This window comes from Salarias fasciatus, chromosome 19 (assembly GCF_902148845.1).
Source record: "Salarias fasciatus chromosome 19, fSalaFa1.1, whole genome shotgun sequence".
Taxonomy (NCBI): domain Eukaryota; kingdom Metazoa; phylum Chordata; class Actinopteri; order Blenniiformes; family Blenniidae; genus Salarias; species Salarias fasciatus.
The window spans coordinates 222,501-245,216 of NC_043763.1; the positions used below are offsets into that span (position 1 = coordinate 222,501).

Sequence of the window (22,716 nt, forward strand, 5' to 3'; positions counted from 1 at the left end):
GAAATGCCTGAACTGTAAGCTTTATTGAATACAAAGGTCTTAAGCCTCGTCTTAAAAACCGAGACTGTATCAGCCTCCTTTACAGACACTGGGAGCTGGTTCCACATAACAGGAGCCTGTTAGCTAAAGGCTCTACCTCCTGTTCTAATTTTAGAGAACCTAGGAACCTCCAGCAGACCAGCACTCTGAGAACGAAGCCTTCTCCTGGGACAGTATGGGACTAACAGCTGTTTAAGATATGATGGGGCCTGGTTGTTCAGGGCTTTATAGGTTAAGAGGAGGATTTTGAATTCTATTCTAGATTTAACAGGAAGCAGTGAAGGGAAGCTAATATTGGGGTGATATGATCTCTCCTGCTGGTTCTTGTGAGAACTCTTGCTGCAGCATTTTGAACGAGTTGGAGACTTTTTAGGCAAGTATTGGGGCCCCCTGATAACAAGGAATTACAGTCTATTTTGCAGGTAACAAATGCATGGATTAATTTCTCAGCATCGCTTTGAGTCAGCATGTTCCTGATTTCAGAAATATTACGCAGGTGAAAGAAGGAGGTCCTGCAGACTTGTTTAATGTGGGACTTAAACCGACACTAAGGACCTTTTCAACCTTAATAAAACATTTTAATATCGTTTGTGATGATACATCGACTTACAGCTAGTTGAATGACCCCTCTGTCACGGCCTGAGGGCGTCAGTGTTGCTTTCACTTGGACTAAGCTGCTGTGAGCAGGGTGGTAGGAACCCTGCACACTAAAAAACTCCAAATGTGCGGACTGCTTTATGGCATGCGTCACATCATGATATAACATTGTTTAGCCATCATTAGATTGATTACCTCGTTGCTATCTGTCCTTCACACAGCCACTGGAAACAAATGTAGACGAGCTCAGTCCGACAGCACGCCACCGGGAGCAGCTTTTTACGACACCACGCGCTAGTCCTCATGGGAACTGTAGTATTCCTTCAGGCAAAACACTACCGCTTTTGTCCACTGGCGCCGCCAAAATCAACGAAAGCTGAAAGTTCCTTAGTGTTGCTTTAAAGGATAAATCTTGGTCAAAGGTCACTCCCAGGATGGCGGCGCGTGCACACGCAGCGGCTCGTCTCTGTCCCGACCAAACGGTGTTTCCGTGTTTTTTGTGCGTCCCAAGGAGAACTTACTCCCGCAAGCTTCTGCTCGACATCCACAGAATCATATTCAGAAATACATTCACGCCAGAGATTTCAGCGGACGTGGAAAAGCTCCGCTCCTACGGTCTGCTCCGGAGTCCCGCTCAACCCCCGACCCCCGCCCCTGCGGTGAGCCCACAGTGGAGGCGCCACAGGCGGAACAGGAGGAAGCAGAAGAGGGGTAAGCGCGGAGGTATCCGAGCTAGGCTAGCTGCTAGCCCTCATCGTCCGGCTATCCCCACCATCATCCTGGCTAACGTGCGCTCGCTGGATAACAAACTGGATTACATCCGCCTTCTTCGGACATCTGTAAAGACTGTGAGTGAGTGCTGTGTCCTTGTCTTCGTGGAAACATGGCTCAATGACAGCGTCCCGGACTGTGCTATCCAGCTAGAGCGGCTAACATGCTACCGGGCTGACAGAGCGCTCGTCGAGGGGGGGGGAAGACTCACGGCGGGGGACTCTGTGTTTACATCAGTGACGCCTGGTGCTGTGACGCCGTTGTGGTCTGTAAACACTGCTCACCACTGGTGGAGTTTATGATCATCAAGTGCCGCCCATTCTTCCTGCAAAGAGAAATTACAGCTGTTTTACTGGCAGCAATATACATCCCCCCTGGCTCCACCAACAACAGGAGTGGGGCACTGAATGAACTCTATCAGCACATCAGTGAGCAGCAGACGGCCCATCCTGATGCCTTTCTCATCCTGGCTGGGGATTTCAACCACGCTAACCCAAAGAGCGTGTTTCCACAACTCCATGGACATATTAACTTTCCCACAAGAGGTGCTAATATCCTGGACAATGTTTTCACTACACACAGTGGAGCCTACAAAGCCACCCCCCTCCCCCACCTCGGGGCTTCAGACCACACTACTGTTATGCTCCTGCCAGCATACAGGCCGCTGGTTAAAATCACCAGACCAGCGAAGAAGACAATCCGTGTGTGGCCAGAGGGGTCGTCAGCGGCACTGCAGGACTGCTTCTCCACCACTGACTGGAGTGTGTTCAGACAGGCGGCCACCTTCAACGACACCATAGACCTCCAGGAGTACACAGAGACCGTCACTGCCTACATGAGGAAATGCATGGACGACGTCACGGTCTCCAGAACCATCTCCACTCACGCCAACCAGAAACCATGGCTGACAGGGGAAGTCCACAGACTCCTGAGGGCTCGGAATGCCGCCTTCAGAGCTGGGGATGAAGCAGGCCTAAGGACAGCCAGGGCTAACCTGTCACGAGGTATCAGAGTGGCCAAGAGACAGTACTCCAGGAGGATCGCAGATCGTTTCACTGACAGCAGAGACACCAGGATCCTGTGGCAAGGGATCCAGACCATCACGGATTATAAGCCCGCTCCACAGACCTGTGACAACACCACCTCTCTGCTGAATCAACTGAACGACTTCTTTGCTCGCTTTGAGGCCGACAACAACACCCCAGCACAGAAAGCCCCACCTCCTCCTGACGACCAGGTGCTGAAACTGACCCCGGACAATGTGAGGAGATCCCTCAAAGGGACCAATGTACGGAAAGCCCCAGGTCCTGACAATATTCCTGGTCGTATCCTGAGAGACTGTGCTGAGGAGCTCACTGATGTTTTCACTGACATCTTTAACATCTCGTTGAGCCAGGCTGTTGTCCCCACATGCCTCAAAGCCACCACCATCATCCCGGTTCCTAAGAAGCCGTCTCCCTCCCACCACAATGACTATCGCCCGGTCGCACTCACCCCCATCCTTATGAAGTGCTTTGAGCAGCTCGTCATGCAGCACATCAAGTCTGCCCTCCCATCCACCCTGGATCCCTACCAGTTTGCTTATCGGTCCAACCACTCGACCGTTGACGCCATCGCCACTGCTCTCCACTCAGCCCTGACCCACCTGGAGACCAAGAACTCATACGTCAGAATGCTGTTCATCGACTTCAGCTCAGCATTCAACACAATCCTCCCCCAGCAGCTCATCTACAAACTGGACCGGCTGGGACTCAACACCACCTTGTGCAACTGGCTGCTGGACTTTCTGACAGGGAGACCACAGGCAGTTCGGGTTGGCAGCAACACCTACGGCACCATCATTTTGAACACGGGGGCCCCCCAGGGATGTGTGCTGAGCCCCCTCCTCTTCACTCTGCTGACCCATGACTGCACACCCACATCCTGCTCAAACCTCTTCATCAAGTTTGCTGATGACACGACCGTGGTGGGTCTCATCAACAATGATGATGAGACAACCTACCGGAGTGAGGTGAGCCGCCTGGCCACGTGGCGTCAGGACAACAATCTCCACCTGAACGTGGAGAAGACGAAGGAGATTGTTGTGGACTTTAGGAGAGAGCATTCCCAGCATGCTCCACTAACCATCAACGGTGCTGCTGTGGAGAGAGTGAGCAGCACCAAGTTCCTGGGTGTGCACATCTCTGAGGACCTCTCCTGGAACATCAACACCACATCACTGGCTTAAAAAGCTCAACGGCGGCTCTACTTCCTCCGCAGACTGAGAAGAGCGAGAGCCCCGCCCCCATCAGGACCACCTTTACAGAGGACCATTGAGAGCATCCTGACCAGCTGCATCACGGTGTGGTACGGCGCCTGCACCGTGTCCTGCTGCAAGACCCTGCAGCGCATCGTGAGAGCAGCCGAGAAGATCATTGGTGTCTCTCTCCCCTCCCTCTCCTCTATCTACAACACCCACCTCACCCGCACAGCCACCAGGATCACAGGTGACCCCCCCACCCCGCCCACAGCCTTTTCAGCCTGCTGCTGTCGGCTAGGAGACTGCGGAGCCTCCGGGCCAGAACCAGCAGACTCAAGGACAGCTTTTCCACCAGGCAGTCAGGAAGCTAAACTCCCTCCCTGCTCTGCCCCCCGCCACTGACCTCAGGCTTGAACTTTTCTGTGTTTTACTGTGTTCTTAGTAATTTATTTTATTTATTACCTTACATCTTTATGTTTTGTTGCACCGTGGGTCCGAGAGGACTGTAATTTCATTTGTGCTGTATGTCTTTATGTATGGCATATTTGACAAATAAACTGACTTTGAACTTGAACTTGAACAGTGTTACTGGGAGTTAACGCAACACCATCTAGGGTCAGATTTGATTAGATAATTATTCTCTCAGGTGTTTTGGGCCAAATAAAATGAATTCTGTTTTATCTGAATTTAGTAGGAGAAAATTATGACTCATCCAGGTTTTTATGTCATTAAGACAAGCTTCTAGTTTGACCAGCTGATCGGTGTCATCTGGTTTCAGGGATAGGTAGATCTGTGGATCATCTGCATAACAGTGGAAGTTAACGGAGTGTTTCCTGATGATGTTCCCTACAGGAAGCATGTATAATGTGAAGAGTATAGGTCCTAAAACAGAACCCTGTGGGACTCCATATTTAACTTTGATCCGGGCTGAAGAGTCATCATTAACATTAACAAAGTGGAACCTGTCTTTTAAATAATGATGGAAACCAGTTTAATGCTGAACCTTTAATCCCAATAGTATATTTTAGTCTCTGTAGTAGAATCTCATGATCAACAGTGTGGAATGCAGCACTGAGGTCTAACAGAACCAGAACAGAGACCAGTCCTCTATCTGAGGCTGTGAGAAGATCATTAGTGACTTTTACCAGAGCTGTCTCTGTACTGTGATGAGCGCTGAAACCTGATTGAAAAGACTCAAATAGGTCATTATGATATAAATGGTCGCTAAGCTGACTACAACAGCTTTCTCTAGGATTTTAGAAATAAAGGAAAGGTTGGATATTGGTCTGCAACTTCTTAGAACTCCTGGATCAAGGGGGGCTTTGGAGGAGAGGTTTAATAACAGAACCTTAAAGGCCTGTGGAACATAGCCTGTTACTAAGGATAAGTTGATCTGATCTAATATTGATGTACTGATCAGGGGGAAAATGTCGTTAAACAGTCTTGTTGGGATTGGATCTAATGTACAAGTTGCAGGTTTAGATGAGGCCACAATTGAGGAGAACTCAGAGAGGTCAATAGGATGGAAGCTCAGTAGTTGTGAGTCAGGTTCTACTGACAAATCTGAGGGTGTGGTTGGTTGGTCTGTGACAACTTTGGGGAGAGTGCTTTCAATTTTATCTCTAATAGTTATGATTTTGTCATTAAAGAAGTTTACAAAATCATTGCTGCTTAAAGGCCTCCACACTCTACAGGATGATCGGGCCGAATTTAGCCCCGATCTTCTCCTCCCGATCGAAGCCGACAGGGTCTGACTGTCGGGAGTATGCAAATGAGTTCAGGTTCGATCTTCGTGTAGTGTGCGGTGTGTTCCGAGAGATTTTTTCCGGTCGGAGCCTCTCGGGAGGCGTCGGAAGGGGAGATCGTAGATAATGAACACGTTTAATATTTCCGATTGCAAATCCTGTGGTGTGTGGAGCTCCGAGAGGCGCCGATCAGCTCCGAGTAGAGCTGTCCACACCCTCCAAATAAAGCTCCCTGACTGGGTGAACAGCTCCGTCTCACCAAGGTGCTGCTACTTAAAAAAAATCCCCTCTCAGCTGTCAGAGCTGGATGAATATATGTCTGTGAAATATATTCACTATATGACAGTGAAACAGAAAAGCCAGAGCTCCTGAACTCAGCCTTGGAGAAAGTGGGTCTGAATTAAGGAATCCAGGAGCGATAACAAACTCGGATTTGATGCATTCATCTTCATCTCTGCTAGTCCTGCAATAATCCCAATGTTTTAATTAATCTCCGTTATTAACCATCACGGAAGAATGGGGAAGAAAAAAAATAATTATAAAAAAAACAAAAAAAAAACAACTTTCCGCTGACTCCGTGCCTTCAGAGACAGAGCGGACTATAATGAAACTTTTCCTAATCAAAGCTCAACGTGTTTTTGTTCTGATTTAAACTATCAAATCTGTGGACAAAAAGAATGATTTAAGATATTTGGTGATTTAAAAAAGTAGCTTTTATTTGACACGGTCTGCTAATAACTTTACTGCTCCACTCGGGAGTCAAAAGTAAAAAAAAACAAACATAAAAACACACAAACAGATTAGCTAATAAGCTGAATACATGTGGAGGGTAAATTATAATAAAATGATCTGAAACTATGTTTCCCTTTCTGACAAGGTGCTGACAGTCCGCTGTCTCCAGCTCATAGCTCCAGCTGCAGGCAGCGCGGAGATACTAACAGCTAGAGCTGGAGCAAGCGAGCTCTTTACTGGCGGTAAACAAAGTGAAACCGGCACGGCTGCCTCCAGCTGGAGGCGGCGTGGAGTGATATGAAGGGAGAGAAAATAGTGCCAAGCGTTTGAGGTCTGACTTTTTCGTCGACAACGGTTTGTGATGCAAATATATCACTCTGGTTTGAGAAGAAAAATGCTTTATTTTGGTGGCCCCAGCAAACTCGCCGGACGACTTTCGTCTGGACCAAAACCGGACAGGATCTCCGCTCATTGGACGCTGTCAGGGTTCAGGGGTCAGTCTGTGTGAATGAACAACACTGCTAACGGGGATGCTATACAGATGTATGTCAAAAATCCCAAACTATCCCTTTAAGGCCAATTCCTACTCCACACCAAGCTGCTGTCCTGTGCGACTGGTCTGATAAAGTGGCATTTCTACGGTTGTAGAAACTGTGGGTTCTCAAAAGGGAACACCTGTCTCCAGGGGACCCTACTGCTTGGATTTTAGAGGGGTCATTTGGAGGTTTACATATTAATTTATAAACACAGCATATTTTCCTCCTTTCTTGAAAACAGAACAGCAACACAAAAGCAGCCATGACAGTTTGAATTAAGGCTCAGGCCAAGGAAATGGATGAACAAACACAGTCTCCTTCTCGACTTCCTGTGACTGTTGCCTGTTTTTTGGACTCCACTGCTACACACCACACTCACAGACTAGACTTCACCAAACAAGAGTCCATTAATCAGCCCACAAACAGTTTGGCTCCTGTTGTGAAAAGGAGTCAATTGAACGTCTTCATCCGTATTTGTCTCTGAATACTGAACAAGCCTTCAGGCCTTGTGAGGAGGCTGCTGTCCACTCTGGATACGATGGGGAATATTTCTCACAGCTGATGTGATTTCTTTGTGAAACAGGTGGTACCATTACGACCTGTCCCGGCATGCTGCAGAGGCCCTGCTGCTGTCCAACGGCTCTGATGGAAGTTACCTCCTGAGAACCAGTAACGAGGGGGCCGGCTGCTTCGCTCTGTCTGTCAGGTCAGTCTGTTCACTGTGCCATGATGGCAATGAATGCTGAACACCAGATTACATGCTCAAATTGTGAACATAAGATTGGATCAGGATCGGTCCTGGACAATCCGTGTATCATTCGTTCAATTGATATTCAATTAAGAATCAAAAAACAAAATATTGAAAAATGAGTCATTTTTCCTTTTTTTGCTTTTAAAATAAAAACAAATAAATGAAAATTGGTTTGTTTTTCAGTATCCCGTTTGTTAAGACAGATCAAATAAAGGAAAGTTGAAATACTTGCCACAGAGCAGACCCTAATGTGATTTTTCAATTTCTTCGATCTCTGTGACCCAGAAGTTCTATCGTCTGTGTTTTGGTTTTTGCCCGGCGGGAAAGTGGGCGGGTCACGTCAACCTGTGGGTCAGTTTAAGTCCAGCACACACTACACACACTAAAAAATGTTGGGTCATTTTGTTAACCCAATCGCTGGGTTATGAAATCAGTAACCCAATTTGGGCTATTATGATACATTTGGAGTTATTTATTGCAACTCTTGTGTTGGGTTCGAGTCCATCAGACCCAACACAGATCTTTAAACTCAGCACATGGGTTGTTTTGACCACTGCTGGGTTGTCAACGGGTCCATGTGTCACTGACGTGGTCCTCTGGCTCTCTGATGCAGAACTGGGTTGTGCTTATTTACATTACATATCTAATTCACACGACTGTGCGGCGTCACGTCATGTGAATTAGATATGTAATGTAAATCAGCATGTCATCATGTCATGTCATCCACAGAAAAATATGCTTGAGCGAGCGCCCTCCATGTAGTTAGCGTTAACCAAATAGCTAGCTGACTAGCTAGTTTTTGGTTTCTCACTTCAAATCACGACTCCCTTTTGGAACCGCGGTCTGAATTGCTGTACCTTTTTTCACCCCCCCCCCCCCATTTCTGTCTGAGTTCCTTTAACTCTGTTTCTGTTTCAAGACGGAGTGCTGTTACTGGCTGCCTGGGCGTCTTTAAAACCCATGTAATTTCGTTGTACTTGTTGCAATGACAATAAAGATGATTCTTCTGAAATAACGCGTGTAGCTTGCTAGCTACACTATGTATAACGTTTGCATTGCCAGCTGTCGGGACGGCTGTGGTTTAGTGGGGAGCGCAGTCGTCCTACAATCAGGAGGTTGTTGGTTTGACTCCTGTCTCCCCCTGTCTGCATGTTGCAACCCCCCAGCTATGGGTAAAATAGCACAATTGCCTTGTTGTCGTCATGGGAGTGACAAAGGCTGAGGGAGACGTCCCTACTCTGGGAGACCCCCGGAGTGCAGCCCCAAAGGTAGTTGGTCCTCGGATTGTGGCACCTTCCAAGGCTGAGAAGGGGGATCTGTCGGTTGTATTAATTTATCTATGAATCAAAATTTTTGGAAGCCTAAACCAATGTTTTTAGTTGAATTAACACAGAATTGTAGTTAATTTGACCCAGAATTTGGGCACATTCAACCAATATATATGGTAAAATTGACCCAGGTCTGAAATTAATTTGATGCAACAGTTGGGTTAAAAATGAGCACAATATTCAACCCAATCATATGGTAGAATCAACCCGGACTAAAACTGATTTGACCCAATAATTGGATTACATCTGTGAACCCATCTGTTGGGTTAAAAAGACCAACCCATTTTGTTGGGTAAAAATAACTACTGTTGGGCTGGTCCAATGTTGATTTAGCGTTAGATTAAAAAATAAACCAATTTGGGTTGTTTTTTACCATTCATTTTTTAGGGTGCAGAATGATCAGGCCGAATTTTGCCCCGATCTTCTCCTCCCAACCAAAGCCGACAAGGTCCGACTGTCAGGAGTATGCAAATGAGTTCGGCTCCATTCTTCGTGTTGTTGCGTTTTATGTTCAGAGAGCTTTTTTCCGTCGGAAGGGGAGATCGTAGATAATAAACATGTTTAATATTTCCGATTGCAAATCCAGTGGTGTGTGGTGCTCTCTGAGAGGCGTCGATCAGCTGAGAGCTGAGCTGTCCACACCCCCGGAATAGAGCTCCCTGATTGGCTGAACAGCTCCGTCTCACCAAGGTGTTGCTGCTTAAAAAAAAAAAAAAAAAAAAAAAAAAAAAAAAATCCCCTCCCAGTGGTTAGCGCTCGTGCCTCACAGCAAGAAGGTTCTGGGTTCAAATACTGGCTGGGGCTCGGGGCCTTTCTGTGTGGAGTTTGCATGTTCGCTCCGGTTACTCCGGCTTCCTCCCACGGTCCAAAAACATGCATGTCAGGTTAATTGGTCACCCTAAATTGCCCATAGGTATGAATGTGTGAGTCAATGGTTGTACGTCTGTAAATGTCAGCCCTGTGACAGACTGGCGACCTGTCCAGGGTGACCCCGCCTTCACCCACAGCAGCTGGGATCGGCTCCAGCCACCCGCGACCCCAAAAGGGAGAAGCAGTAGAAAATAAATGAATGAATTTCATTAATATATTTTCTTCTTTGTGATGTTTTATTTTTAAGACCCTATGTACATCTATGAATATGCACTTTGATACAGTTATGTATATATATTTCTAAATTGTTGAATGTATCATTAACAGGTGTTAATAAAACTTGGAAACAAAAAAAAGATGTAGATGTGATTGGTCCAGCCTGTCACATGACCGCATCATGTGGACAGCTGTGATTGGCAGATTTATGCTGCTCCTAAATCAAATCAACAGATGACTGATATGAAAACGGGAGTCTGGTCATGACGACTTGGTTGTAGAAGCTAGTGTTACAGACCACAACATGTTCTGGAACCAGAATGTAATGTTGATTTAACCCCTGAAATTCAACATTTTTGAACGGGTTGTCGCATGTGAAGGAGGAAGGTGCAGGATGGAGGACCTATTGAACACAGGAGACACTGTCGGAGATGCGTGAAAAAAATGATCATACATATTGTGACGTTTGAGCGGCGACTTGCGGGCAAGAAGACGAGGCGAGGTCTGCTCTAATGCTCAACCAAAGCTTTATTGTGAAAACAACCAAGCAAGGGAACATGACACACCAACACCGAGACAACGTCATGGCGGCCCGTAGGCCCCAGGTCACTCCCCAAGCAACCCCCTTGACCCACGATCCGACACATGATGAAAATAAAAGGACACAAACAGCACATAACAATAAGCAAAACACAACCATAATGAAGGGAAACACAAATAAACCACAAAACACACACAAATGGCCCAGAACGGCCCCCGAACTCAGTCCCGTTTCCCAGGGTGCCTTGCGGCACAACACAGTCCACAGGGCAGCGGCCCTCTAGCGCCCCTAGCGACCCCCGCGGTCGCTACAATATGTTATTGCTCAAAAGGGAAAACAACAAAAATAAAAACTGAAAATCCAAAACATCCACAAGAATAAAGGGAGGAGTCCACCATGGACTCTGGATCCAAAAATCCTAAAGATCCACCAAGCTCCTTCAGAAGAGATCAGAGAAGCAGGAGCAGAGCTTGAACATGGAACACAGTGCATCTATGGACATATGGCAGGAGACAAGAGCGGGAGACAAGAAGGTTTCTAATGGGTTCAAATGGGACTTGGGTTCTTTTTGAAACCAATATCACGATATTATTTACAGCATATGTGATTTGAGTGTAAACGGATGTAGATTTAAGAATGTCCATATTGTTGGTTTTGTCTTGTCAACACTTAGGGCAAAGGATTCAGTGAGGCACTTTCACGTGACTCGTCGAGACAACGGCTACATCTTCGGGTTTCATCAGTTTTCAACTCTTCATGACTTTGTGGACCACTTTGCCAATCAGCCGCTGCTGGGCAGTGACACAGGTATACAGCCTCTCACTTTTAGGATTACAATAAACCATTTGTGCTTTGGTTATTAAAGGTGCATTGAGGAGTTTTTCAACTTTAAAAATACTTATTTTCCACTATAAATATGTTACAAATATTCAGTGATGTGTACAATGTGCCCTGATACGAGGGGGTACCCAAAAGAAACCGGAATTTGGTCAGAAAATAATAATAATAATAATGAGTTTCGACTTCTGGCCGTCAGATGTGCTGCAGGTAAGCCTCGTGCATATCTGTGAAAAATCTGAGCTCCCAGAGTGACACTGACGCCTGTCAGGCGCTATTTATAGTAACAGAGTGCAGCGGCGGTCTGCGATTTTTCCAAAATGGCGACATTGACTGTGAAGCCAGAGCAGCGCAAACATTAAATTCTGCTTTTTGCTGGAAAAACAGCAGCAGAAACACTCAGCTTGTTGCAGAAAGCCTACAAGGATGCTGCTCTGGGGAAGACTCAGGTCCATGAGTGGTCCGGGGGTTTGAGAAGGGCCAGATGTCGGCGCGTCAGGTCCGCTCAGCGTGAAAACAATGCTGAGCTGCTTCTCGGCTGTCCAGGGTCTCGTCCACAGCGAGTCTGTCCCTCCAGGTCAGACTGTAAACCAGGACTACTACAGGAAGTCCTCAGACGCTCCGTGAGGATGTGAGGAGGAAGCAGAGCGTCGTGGCGGAGTGGAGCCGGTTGATCCACCACCACAGAGCGCCAGCGGACACGGCGCTGCGCCTCACGCAGTTTCTGGAGAAGAATGAGATGAATCTCCTCTCCCATCCGCCTGATTCGCCAGATGAAGCCTCCAGGGACTTTTTCTTGTTCCCCAGGTTGAAGAAGCAGCTGAAGGGACAGCGGTTTGCAGATGTGGAGGAGGGGACAGAAAAATCGCAGCCGGCCCTGAATGGCACAATTACGCACGGGTCTGACGACGCATTGGTGAAGTGGGAGACACGGCTGGAGCGCTGCATTAATGCGGATGGAGATTATTCTGAAGGCGACGGTGGTGTTTTATTTTGAAATGTAAGAAATAAAAAGTTACAACCAAATTCCGGTTACATTTGGGTCCACCCTCGTATATTCATTGCAAGTACTGCTAACAGCGCTAAATTGTCACTTGAAAGTTTCAGTGCCGGTCCGGCCCCAGAATGTTTTTGGGAAGAATTTGAGATGATGTGACGTAATGCGCGCTCTGGTTGGCCTGATATCCTTAAGTTTGGTTTTGTCCGCCATTACTCTGCCAGATGCTTAGCAGCAACAACTGAGAAGTATGAGGATGGATCTTCCAGAAAGTAAGAAAAGACCGGCTTCTAGCACTGCCACAACTCCAGCACAGACTATACCAGGCAAAAGAAACATGTTACTCAAGCGCTACTAAAAGAGCGAGGAAGAAGTTCCCCTCTTCAAGCCACAGGCACGATTGTTTCACTAAGCTGCAGTTACATCCAAGGCCTGCAGGGGCCGTTGTTTCTCATGAAATGTGCAAACTCCTTAATGCACCTTCAAAATATAGTTGTTACATACAAAGATGTATAGTAACAAAGTAGAATTACTTCATCACTGTGCTTAAGAAGTGAAATGCGGTATTTATACTTTATTGGAGTATTATTGTTTTATCCATTTAACCTTTTACTCCACAACATACATGAGTTTGATAGTTTGACTTCAATACATGTTGCACATGCTGCGCCGTTACTGTTCACATTGTTTACATCGGCTGCCTGCACTATGCCCTTTAAACAACTTCAAATTATGGTGCAAACATGCTAACGGCTTGTTAGCATGTTTTAACAAGATGCTAGCTAATAACCCCCAATTTCCACCGGACGCGAAAGCACCAAAGCACCGCACCGCGTTTTAGAAGCGCCGGCGCGCGCCACGTTGCTGGAGTTTCGCTTCAGTTCTATTTTCTACGCCGGCGCTTTTGAACCTTGTAAATTCACTGTTGAGAAAGCACCAGACAGGAAGTTAAACTGGAAGTTTCAAAATAAAACACAATGCACAACCTCACGGACATTAATTTTTTCTTATATGTTGTTATTACGCTGCCTCGGGAGGAACGAGCATCAGCTCAACAGGGTCCCAGACAGTAGCAAACGCGGAAATTACCGAAATTACCAAAAGAAACTACTGGATAAAGAAAGCACTCATTTGAGATCAAAACGTAAACCATGTACTCACCCTTGCTAGAAGTACTTTAAATCACAGAGCAATGTGGATGGACGAGCAGAGCGACCTTGTAGAAGCGAAATGAGGTGGTTTTTTTTTGTTTTTTTTTTTCTGTTTATATCATGTGTTGTTCGTGTGATATCGAGAGCAGAGAGCCTCTCCGAGAAGCAGCCCTCCCCCTTCGGACGGCGTGGCGCTGAGCTGCGCTGCCGGTATGCGTTGGCTTAGGAGCAAGACGCTGGCGCTCCGCTGTGCGGCGCGGCGCTTTCGTGTCCGGTGAAATTTGGGGGTGAGACGCTCAATCAGACAAAGATTAAACGTCAGCACCTTTACAGGAGATCACAGCTTAGTATGCACATCTTGTGCTATTCATGATGTTGATATGCTCTTGATGAAAAATAATAATCATCAAGTCATCAAAAGGTCATTAATGATATTCACCTGAAAGATTCTTTGAAACTGTTGGTATGTCACTGTCGCCGTTTCAGAAATCTGATCCGGCTCTGGTCAAATGACTGCTGGTGAAAGATGTTTCATGATTAATGGCAGGTAGTCAGCTCTCTGAGCTCTGCATTTCTGATCCAGGAACCCTGATTGTGCTCAAGTGTCCATACCCGTGGAGGGTGGAGGAGCCGTCGATCTACGAGTCGGTGCGCGTTCACACAGCCATACAGACAGGGCGGACTGTGAACGATCTCGTGGCTAATGCAGCATCGGTAAGATATCCTGGAAACTGCTCCTGTCAAAATGTTGTTAGACACTTTTGACAACACACTGGAATTTTTAGCTTTTATGGCCACCACTCACTGCTCGCTACTGAACATTAGAGCAGTGAGTTGTGTGCAGAACTCACTCAATCCACTCAGCTTGCATGGATATTCTGGTTTCCTGCCACAGTCCAAATATGTGCTTTTGCTGTCGGCCTGACTTTGTTCATTTCTGATTAACACACTATCTCTGATAGTTCAGTGAAGAACTTGTATTTCCACTGAAACGAAGCATATTTTTTCAGCTGGGCACCAAAGAAGGCTATCTAATCAAACAAGGAGCTATTGTGAAGGTAAGAGCAGAGGATGGACTATTTCCCTTTGTCTCTGTGAGAATCACCTCTTTTTTTTGTTTGAACCAGAAATTATATTTCAAATTTACAGTTGAAAATATACCACTGAAGGCTTATTTACTGTACAAATACAAGATTCAGCAAGTGTTAATTTCATCAGTCTTGATCCAGTTTAAGTCAGCCTTGTTAGTTTTTATCACATAACTCATCCCATTTTTACATAGTGCAGTTTTACTCACAACGTAATCATTGAAGTCCGTGTGTCCGTGTGAGAGTGGGCGTGGACAGATGCATTCAAGTGCATCCCAGAAAGCAGGCTCAGAAACAGCCTGTTCTGACGAGGCCTCCTCAGACTGACTTCTTACACCACTGAAACTCCCAAAGGAGGATGAATTTGGGGCGAACAAACTTAAATACTATGTTTTTGGCCTTCAGAGACCTATATGACCTGACTGAAAAATAGCATCATATGTACCCTTTAATGACAGCTGCTGTAAGCTCAATGACTGCACTGCATGCCCATATGTGGGCAGTTGCGGACTTCCTGTTCAATTTGGTCAGAGTTGTCAATGGCTGATTTTTAGATCTGGATGAGATGAACGCGTGAGCAATTGGTTTTATCTCTCTACGACATTCCCACGCCGTAGCGCCCATTATTTTAAAAATGTAACTTTTATTTTGAAGGGCTGATAAAATCCACACCGTGTGACTTTTGACAAAGTTTGAAAGATCGTTTGTAGAGAAACTTCTCCTCTATCAGGCCACATTACTCTGATGTCTCTATGACAAACGGTCTCGGACAAGATAACGTTTAAATGAGGAGTGATTTTTACTTTGAAAGGGAAATAGCGGACTTCCTGTTAGATTTAGACCATGGATGTCAATGAGAGATTTTTAGGTCTCAATGAGACGAAGGTGTAAGCAATTGGTTTGATGTCTCTACAACATTCCTACGGGCGTAGTGACCATTTTTTCTTGTCTTATATACAGATAAATGTTCGATTTGAATTTACTACATGGCGCAGTTAAGAAATGCAGGCGTATCTAGACACCTACATCTAGATATCGATGTCTATATGTCGAGGCGGTAGTGTGACGTAAGCGGGAGCTACGGAAGCCGCAGTGTTGTTGTGTGTGTGTTTTTTCGACTGCTGATGCCAGTCATAAAATTTGGGAACTGTACTAGTGCATAGTGCGTCACGTGATGACTGTGCCATAACTCATCAACAAGATCTCATTACAATGACAATGCAATAGTGCCAACTTACAAATGCCATCACAGGCATTTAGGTAAATGAAAAAAGATCTTCTTTATGATTAGGGTTACTACTGCAACAACACATCATCAGCAGGGTAAAACTAACCTGTCTCAAGACGGTCCAAGTCCAGCACACGTTCCCTATTAGTGGGAGAACAATCCAACGCTTGGTGAATTCTGCTTCACAATGACAGGAAGAGCCGACATCGAAGAATCAAAAAGCTCTACTTCTGAGAAAAGATCTTCTTTATGAGCTTTTATTGCGCGTTTTTCTGAAGCGGTTGTCGGGGGTTCAGCCTATGGCCTACAGCAGGGGTGGGCATTCCTGGTCCTGGAGGCCGCAGTCCTGCATGTTTCCCATGTCTCCCATGTCTCCCTGCTTCAGCGCAGCTGATTGCAATGAGGTTCGTTATCTGACTTCCTGCTGGACTTGGCCATGAATCTTGATTCGATTCAGGTGTGTTGAAGCAGGGAGACATGGAAAACATGCAGGGCTGCAGCCCTCCAGGACCAGGAATGCCCACCCCTGGCCTACAGGGAGACACATGGACAGCAGGTGAGGAAGGAACAGAGGGGTTCCTGACAGCGTTTCATGAAGTCTGTGGCCGTTCCGGAAAAAAAAAAAAAAAATCATCTTAGTTTTCATCAATGATATTAACTCTACTTTCAACTAAGTTTCATACCCCTGAACGGAGGAGCTGGAGTTTTGTGTTACGAGTCTCTCAGAGGTGACCTGCTGGACTCTCTGTGTTGGCAGAACTGGAAGCAGAGGTGGTTCATACTCAACAGATATGACCTAAAATATTTCAAAGACAGAATGGTGAGTCATTCTTCACCTGCCCATGTGCACAACTTCACTTTTGAATGTTTGATGTTGATTGTAGCTGAAGTCCCTGGATGAAGCGTCTAATGTTTTTTTCATTGAACTTGTGTGTAAACTGCCACTGCCTTGCTTCAGAGTGAGGAGCCCATTCGAACTCTGGACCTAAGAGCCTGTTCTGCTGTCCAGTTTGACTATTCTCAGGACAGAGTCAACTGTTTTTGGTAAGTGAACCAATCATGTTTCTATTTTTGAGAGGAAAGTCATTTCATTTCATGTTGTCAGAGGACAACCAGAGGACAATGATGAAACTGGACTTTATTTAGATAGAATTTTCCCCTATAAAAGAGGTCAACAAAACAAACCTAAAATAACTAATAAAGTGCAATGGTAACACAACAAACTGACCAACAAAAATGAGCTTTGAGGGAGTATATATATATATATATATATATATATATATTGTTAGAAAACCAACAAAGACAAGAGAGGGAAACACAAATGGCATTACACAAAACTAATGTTGAGGAAAACTAACTGAAGTCAGTCACACACACGCATGCATGCGCGCGCGCGCACACACACACACACACACACACACACACACACACACAGCAACAGATCATCTGTTGCCAGTGCTTGGTCTAGAGTATGAAAGAGTCTCTGGCCCAGAAAACATAATTAGTACAACAGAAAATGTGGTAATGATAGTCTGTCAATGCAACAATAGTGCATTTACATTTAAACAGAATAAGACTTAGAAAACTTAATAAAATCTAATTAAAATAATTTGTGTGCTGTGGTCATGAAATTTTTGTGTGTGGCTGCAAATTAAACAAGGTAGTGGCGTGAGTGAGTGTGAATGGCCTCGCCTTCGGCCACCACCCGGCACGTTGTCTCTGAGGTCCACATGGTCCCATCTCAAAGATGAGCGATCCCGACACACTGTCTGACATTTTCAGTCCTAATGCTCAGTCTGGCTGTTTTTGGTGGTTCGACAACTGTATGTTGGAATTTCTCCTGCCTATACTCTAACTGCATTTTCCGAGATTCCAATGCATGTACGCACCCCTCGGGCCCGTGACCGTAGGCATCCTGAAGACCTACCGGGCCACCCTCCCCCCCCGGCCCGCGAAAAAGTGGCCCAACGCCAAGTCTAGTTGCCGACCACTGCTCTACAGTGAATCTTCGACCCAGCAGATGATAACAAAGGCTTTCCAGGGCCCGCTTTATAGCCAGACACTCCTTTTCAACAGTGGCATAGTTCTTTTCCCTTGGCAGGAGCTTTCAGCTCAAAAACAGAAGGGGGCATTCCTCACCTCTTTTATCTGGTATAGAGTATATAGTTGTGGCGCGGCGAGGAATAATACTAGTTCAGTTGGGGTGGGAGGAGAAGTATCAATGGTTACGACCCGACAACGCCACCCTGGGACTTTCACCCAGGGAATTGAATACTGAAGGCACACCGGTTCGTTGCCCACTGACGACAGAGACGTGGTTCCAACTCAAAAAAAAATATGATTTTTATTCAAACATGAATGTTTAAAGTACATCGCACAACACTTTAAAACTCACACCGAACCCAAAATGAAGAGCGTGCCCCCAAAATGAAGAGCGTGCCCAGCCAGCTGTCCCAGCCAACGCTCCAAACTGGAGGTTCGTTCCACCCAGTAAATAAAGGAGCCGCTGGCCCACAGTAGCCTCACGGCTGCTGCCGTGATACAGAGGAGCTTGGGGATGAAGGGCTCCCGACCAGCAGGCTGGGAGACGAGGCACACTGGAGACGAGGCCCACTGGAGACGAGGCCCACTGGAGACGAGGCCCACTGGAGACGAGGCAGGAATGGCCTCAGAACAGATCACCGGAGCACCTTTCACAGCGGGGAGAACACAAACACTAAGGGAGGGCGTGAGGACTCCAGCCAGCAGCACCTCACCACGGCCAAACAATGGAGCAGTACCCAAAGCCACACCTGCAGCAGCACACAAGCAGCACCCTGTCAGTCAGCGACCTCTGACCCAGAAATGACACGTCAGCCGCAGGGGCGCAAATGAAGATTGGAGGGAGGAGCTCGGCTTCATACTGGGCCAGCTCATCAGCAGCCAATCAGCACTGGCCTGCATGCAGCACAGAGAGCAGACACCTCTGTGCTGCTACATAGTTAAAGAAGAAAACAGGTCCACCTGATGCGTTTTTTCTGAAATGGCCTTTCCAAGATCAGTAAAAGGTTCTTCCTGAACAAGCTCTGCTTAATAATATCTGGAAAAGGAAAAGGTGAACAGAATTCCATACTCTATTTTAGGGCATTAACAGAAATGTCGACTCCCGTCGCACAAGTCGACGTAAATTTGGAGGAGTCGACAAGTCGTGGGTTATTCTCGCTCTCACCCGATCACCTGACAGTGCGCAGCCGCGGCGCATGGATGCGCTCGTCTCTCTCCATGAAAACATGCAGCGCAGCCCAAGACTGTGAGGGAAGACGACCCAGAGTAGGATTACTAAACTGAGTGTCATCTAAGAATATTACAGCAATAAGGATTAATTTGTTTACCCTTTATCTTTAGAGGCTGGCGATTTCTTTTTTTTTTTTTTTTGCGCAAGTTGAAGTTGGTTTCTGAGTGGTGCCTTGTTCTGGTTTTTAATTTCCATTTATTTCACGTTGAAAACTGTTGTTTAAGTAATGTTCTGTGAACCATGCAAGCCAGACCAGTATTGAATTTTGACAGCATTGGGTTTTGATTATCTTGTTTTTTAGGGACAACGAGCTCTTTTTTTTTTTTTCAAACATGATACGGACACGCATGAAGTGCGTCTCGGCTGCCGCTGCCTTAAGCTTTAATTGCACTTTATGTTGTGCAGTTAAATTTAAAAGAAACTCAAGGGGTTAGCCTTTGTTTTGATGTTGTTGTGATCTGTTGGTGCTTGTGTCTTGTTCGTGTTTGCGCACCACCGTGCTGCACGCAGTTTCTCCCATACTACATTTGGGCTCAGCTGTGCGCGTTATGCAGGCGCTCTGATCCACGCATCCTCCAGAAGCTTTTCCGGCACTCCAGAATGACTGTCTGCTCCTTTACTACAGATTATTCATAAAAAAAATGAAGCACGTACAGTACATTGTTATATATCAGTTACTTTTATAATTTGTTTAGCCTTTTTTTCTGTTTCTGAATCCCGGGGGGCGGCGCCCGAGCAATTAGGTATGTTGCAGTGAATGTTAATACAAGTTGCGCTTTTCTGGACAGCTGTGTGTCTGTGTCGCTCCCCCTGTCAATGTGATGACGTCATCACGACTTGTCGACTCGACTTCGACTTTACTGATGGATAAGTCGACATGAAAAATACTGAAGTTGTTAATGCCCTACTCTATTTGCATCTGAATAGCATTCCACAGTCCTCACTGTGAGACGAGAAATCACACATTCCATATGGAAGGAATGATACTATCAGTTTCTCTGTGTCTTCATAGTCTGGTGTTTCCTGAGCGGACGTTTTATCTGTGTGCAAAGACAGGCGTGGAAGCAGATGAGTGGATCAAGATCCTGAGGTGGAAACTGGTGAGTGGATAATAAAGGGTTTTATCCCCTCTCACTGACACTGCTCTGATGGCACTGCAATCAAACACATGACATTTATACAAGAAGAATGATGAAGGACTACTGTACGAGGGCGTACCCAAAAGAAACCGGAATTTGGTCAGAAAACAATAATAATAATAATGAGTTCCGACTTCTGGCCGTCAGATGTGCTGCAGGTAAGCCTCGTGCACATCTGTGAGAAATCTGAGCTCCCAGAGTTACACTGACGCCTGTCAGGCGCTATTTATAGTAACAGAGTGCAGAGGAGGTCTGCGATTTTTTCCAAAATGGCGACATTGACTGTGAAGCCAGAGCAGCGCGCAAACATTAAATTCTGCTTTTTGCTGGAAAAACAGCAGCAGAAACACTCAGCTTGTTGCAGCAAGCCTACAAGGATGCTGCTCTGGGGAAGACTCAGGTCCATGAGTGGTCCGGGGGTCTGAGAAGGGCCAGATGTCGGCGCGTCAGGTCCGCTCAGCGTGAAAACAATGCTGAGCTGCTTCTCGGCTGTCCAGGGTCTCGTCCACAGCGAGTCCGTCCCTCCAGGTCAGACTGTAAACCAGGACTACTACAGGAAGTCCTCAGACGCTCCGTGAGGATGTGAGGAGGAAGCAGAGCGTCGTGGCGGAGTGGAGCCGGTTGATCCACCACCACAGAGCGCCAGCGGACACGGCGCTGCGCCTCACGCAGTTTCTGGAGAAGAATGAGATGAATCTCCTCTCCCATCCGCCTGATTCGCCAGATGAAGCCTCCAGGGACTTTTTCTTGTTCCCCAGGTTGAAGAAGCAGCTGAAGGGACAGCGGTTTGCAGATGTGGAGGAGGGGACAGAAAAATCACAGCCGGCCCTGAATGGCACAATTACACACGGGTCTGACGACGCATTGGTGAAGTGGGAGACACGGCTGGAGCGCTGCAGTAATGCAGATGGAGATTATTCTGAAGGCGACGGTGGTGTTTTATTTTGAAATGTCAGAAATAAAAAGTTACAGTCAAATTCCGGATTCTTTTGGGTCCACCCTCGTATATGTACCGGATAGAATGGAACAATACACTTACAGAATGAGTCACTATAGACTGTAGAGCCGCTATAGAGGAGCTGTAGAGTCAATACAGAGTTGATAGTCGTGATTTTGCAAATGTAGAAGATGAGTTGGTGACTGTTTCAAAATACAGTTCCACATTTTTTGCCCATTTTTGACCGAACAGTGTTTGTAGTGGTCCATCTCAGTATCAGATAAAAGTTACTGGCCTATTCTGTAACTGACCCGAAGAAGAAAAAGAATCAATTATTTCTGTAGAAAATACTAATTTTTCTTTTATCTCTCTTTGTGTGCCCCACCCTGTTTTAAAGCAGAAACACTTTGAATCTTCATCACAGTTCTTGGGGCTTGGAAACTGAGAGTTTAATAGATAAAAGTCTCTGAATTTCAACCGTGTTACAATATCAGCATAAAATTTAATTTCCATATTTTCCCCGTAATGCAAATTGGGATGTTTATAATAAGCAACCCAATGATGAGACATAGAATAATTTTGTTAAAATTAGACTCATCTGATTGACTTTCAAGAAAATTGAGGTGCTGTGGTTTGTGAACAGGAAGTTTTTTTTTTTTTTTAAACGTAACAAATACTGAGTTTATTTTAATGACCTTCTTTACAAGTGGCACTGTTTTTCTCTCTAGTCACAGACCAGGATGGGTAGATGATATCTGACCCCGAAGAACTGAAGCAAGAAGCATGTTCCCTCTGAAGACCAAGAATCCAGACATAGTTATTCAGAATCAGTAATCTAGGTTTTGCTATGTGGCTAGTGTAGAAACTGTTATGTGAAAACTTCAGTGCTTTAGTGTTCTAAGTGTGAAACGATAGAATTTTATGTTAACCCTTTCCAGATGGTTTTATTTTTGAAGGTAGAATGTTTGGCAGGTCATTTGTTGAATTATTGAGAGACGTAGGGTTTGTAATGCTGAGTCGATCAGAAGATCCTCTTGTGTTGTATCCGTCTGCTTCAGTGGCTGCATCTCCACCTTTGTAGTTCCTGTCAAGGCGACCTGACTGAGCAGGTATCAGACCATTCACCACATGCACAGTGGTTTCCCTGAACAGATCCTGGTCTGTTCCCCTTCAGCTCAGCTTCCGACGTCACAGTGACTCCTGGAGGTCAGTTCTTCATCAGGAACAAGTTGAGCGAGACGCTTGTCAAACAACTTCTGGTTCAGCTCATCCATGTGACAGGATTACACCTCCAGTATTATCGACAGTGAGTATTGAACTCACCATTCAGAATTAGAAGAAACTGGAAATATTGTGGACTGAGGAGAGAAGCCAGAAGGAACTGAGCTGAGTTACAACAGAGTCACGTATGAGCAATGTCGAACCAGCTGCTTCTGCAATGAGGCCACAACATGCAGGGACAAAAAGATTCACCCAGCCATTCCACCGCACACAGACAAACAGCTGAGGGGTTGAAGATGACACTTTATTTAGATTTCCACAGAGAAAGATTGGAACAGGAGAGAACAGACTCCCTGAGAGGGTGGCAGGACACACTGGGTGGGACTCCAGACTATGTGACCTCCACCACCTGCCTCAGATCCTCTATTAGAGGAGCCAGATCCTTCTCCAGACTCATGATGAGACCTGAGGACACAGAA

General features: G+C 46.0%; 2 protein-coding genes across 3 annotated transcripts in view; one reads left to right on the top strand and one right to left on the bottom strand.

The window, feature by feature from the left end:
• dapp1 (dual adaptor of phosphotyrosine and 3-phosphoinositides) overlaps positions 1 to 22,612 on the top strand; it is a 25,380-nt gene extending 2,768 nt beyond the window's left edge. The window contains exons 2-9 of one of the 2 annotated variants that reach the window (XM_030117376.1): positions 7,243 to 7,365; positions 11,039 to 11,172; positions 13,934 to 14,064; positions 14,361 to 14,408; positions 16,424 to 16,486; positions 16,625 to 16,710; positions 19,953 to 20,040; positions 21,745 to 22,612. In XM_030117376.1, the coding sequence (XP_029973236.1) occupies positions 7,243 to 7,365; positions 11,039 to 11,172; positions 13,934 to 14,064; positions 14,361 to 14,408; positions 16,424 to 16,486; positions 16,625 to 16,710; positions 19,953 to 20,040; positions 21,745 to 21,768 (697 nt within the window). In that variant the 3' untranslated portion in view covers positions 21,769 to 22,612. The remainder of the gene's footprint in view (positions 1 to 7,242; positions 7,366 to 11,038; positions 11,173 to 13,933; positions 14,065 to 14,360; positions 14,409 to 16,423; positions 16,487 to 16,624; positions 16,711 to 19,952; positions 20,041 to 21,744) is intronic. The other variant, XM_030117377.1, reaches the window with a different exon arrangement.
• lamtor3 (late endosomal/lysosomal adaptor, MAPK and MTOR activator 3) overlaps positions 22,521 to 22,716 on the bottom strand; it is a 6,689-nt gene continuing 6,493 nt past the window's right edge. The window contains exon 7 of the mRNA XM_030117378.1: positions 22,521 to 22,702. Within this exon, the coding sequence (XP_029973238.1) occupies positions 22,629 to 22,702 (74 nt within the window). The 3' untranslated portion in view covers positions 22,521 to 22,628. The remainder of the gene's footprint in view (positions 22,703 to 22,716) is intronic.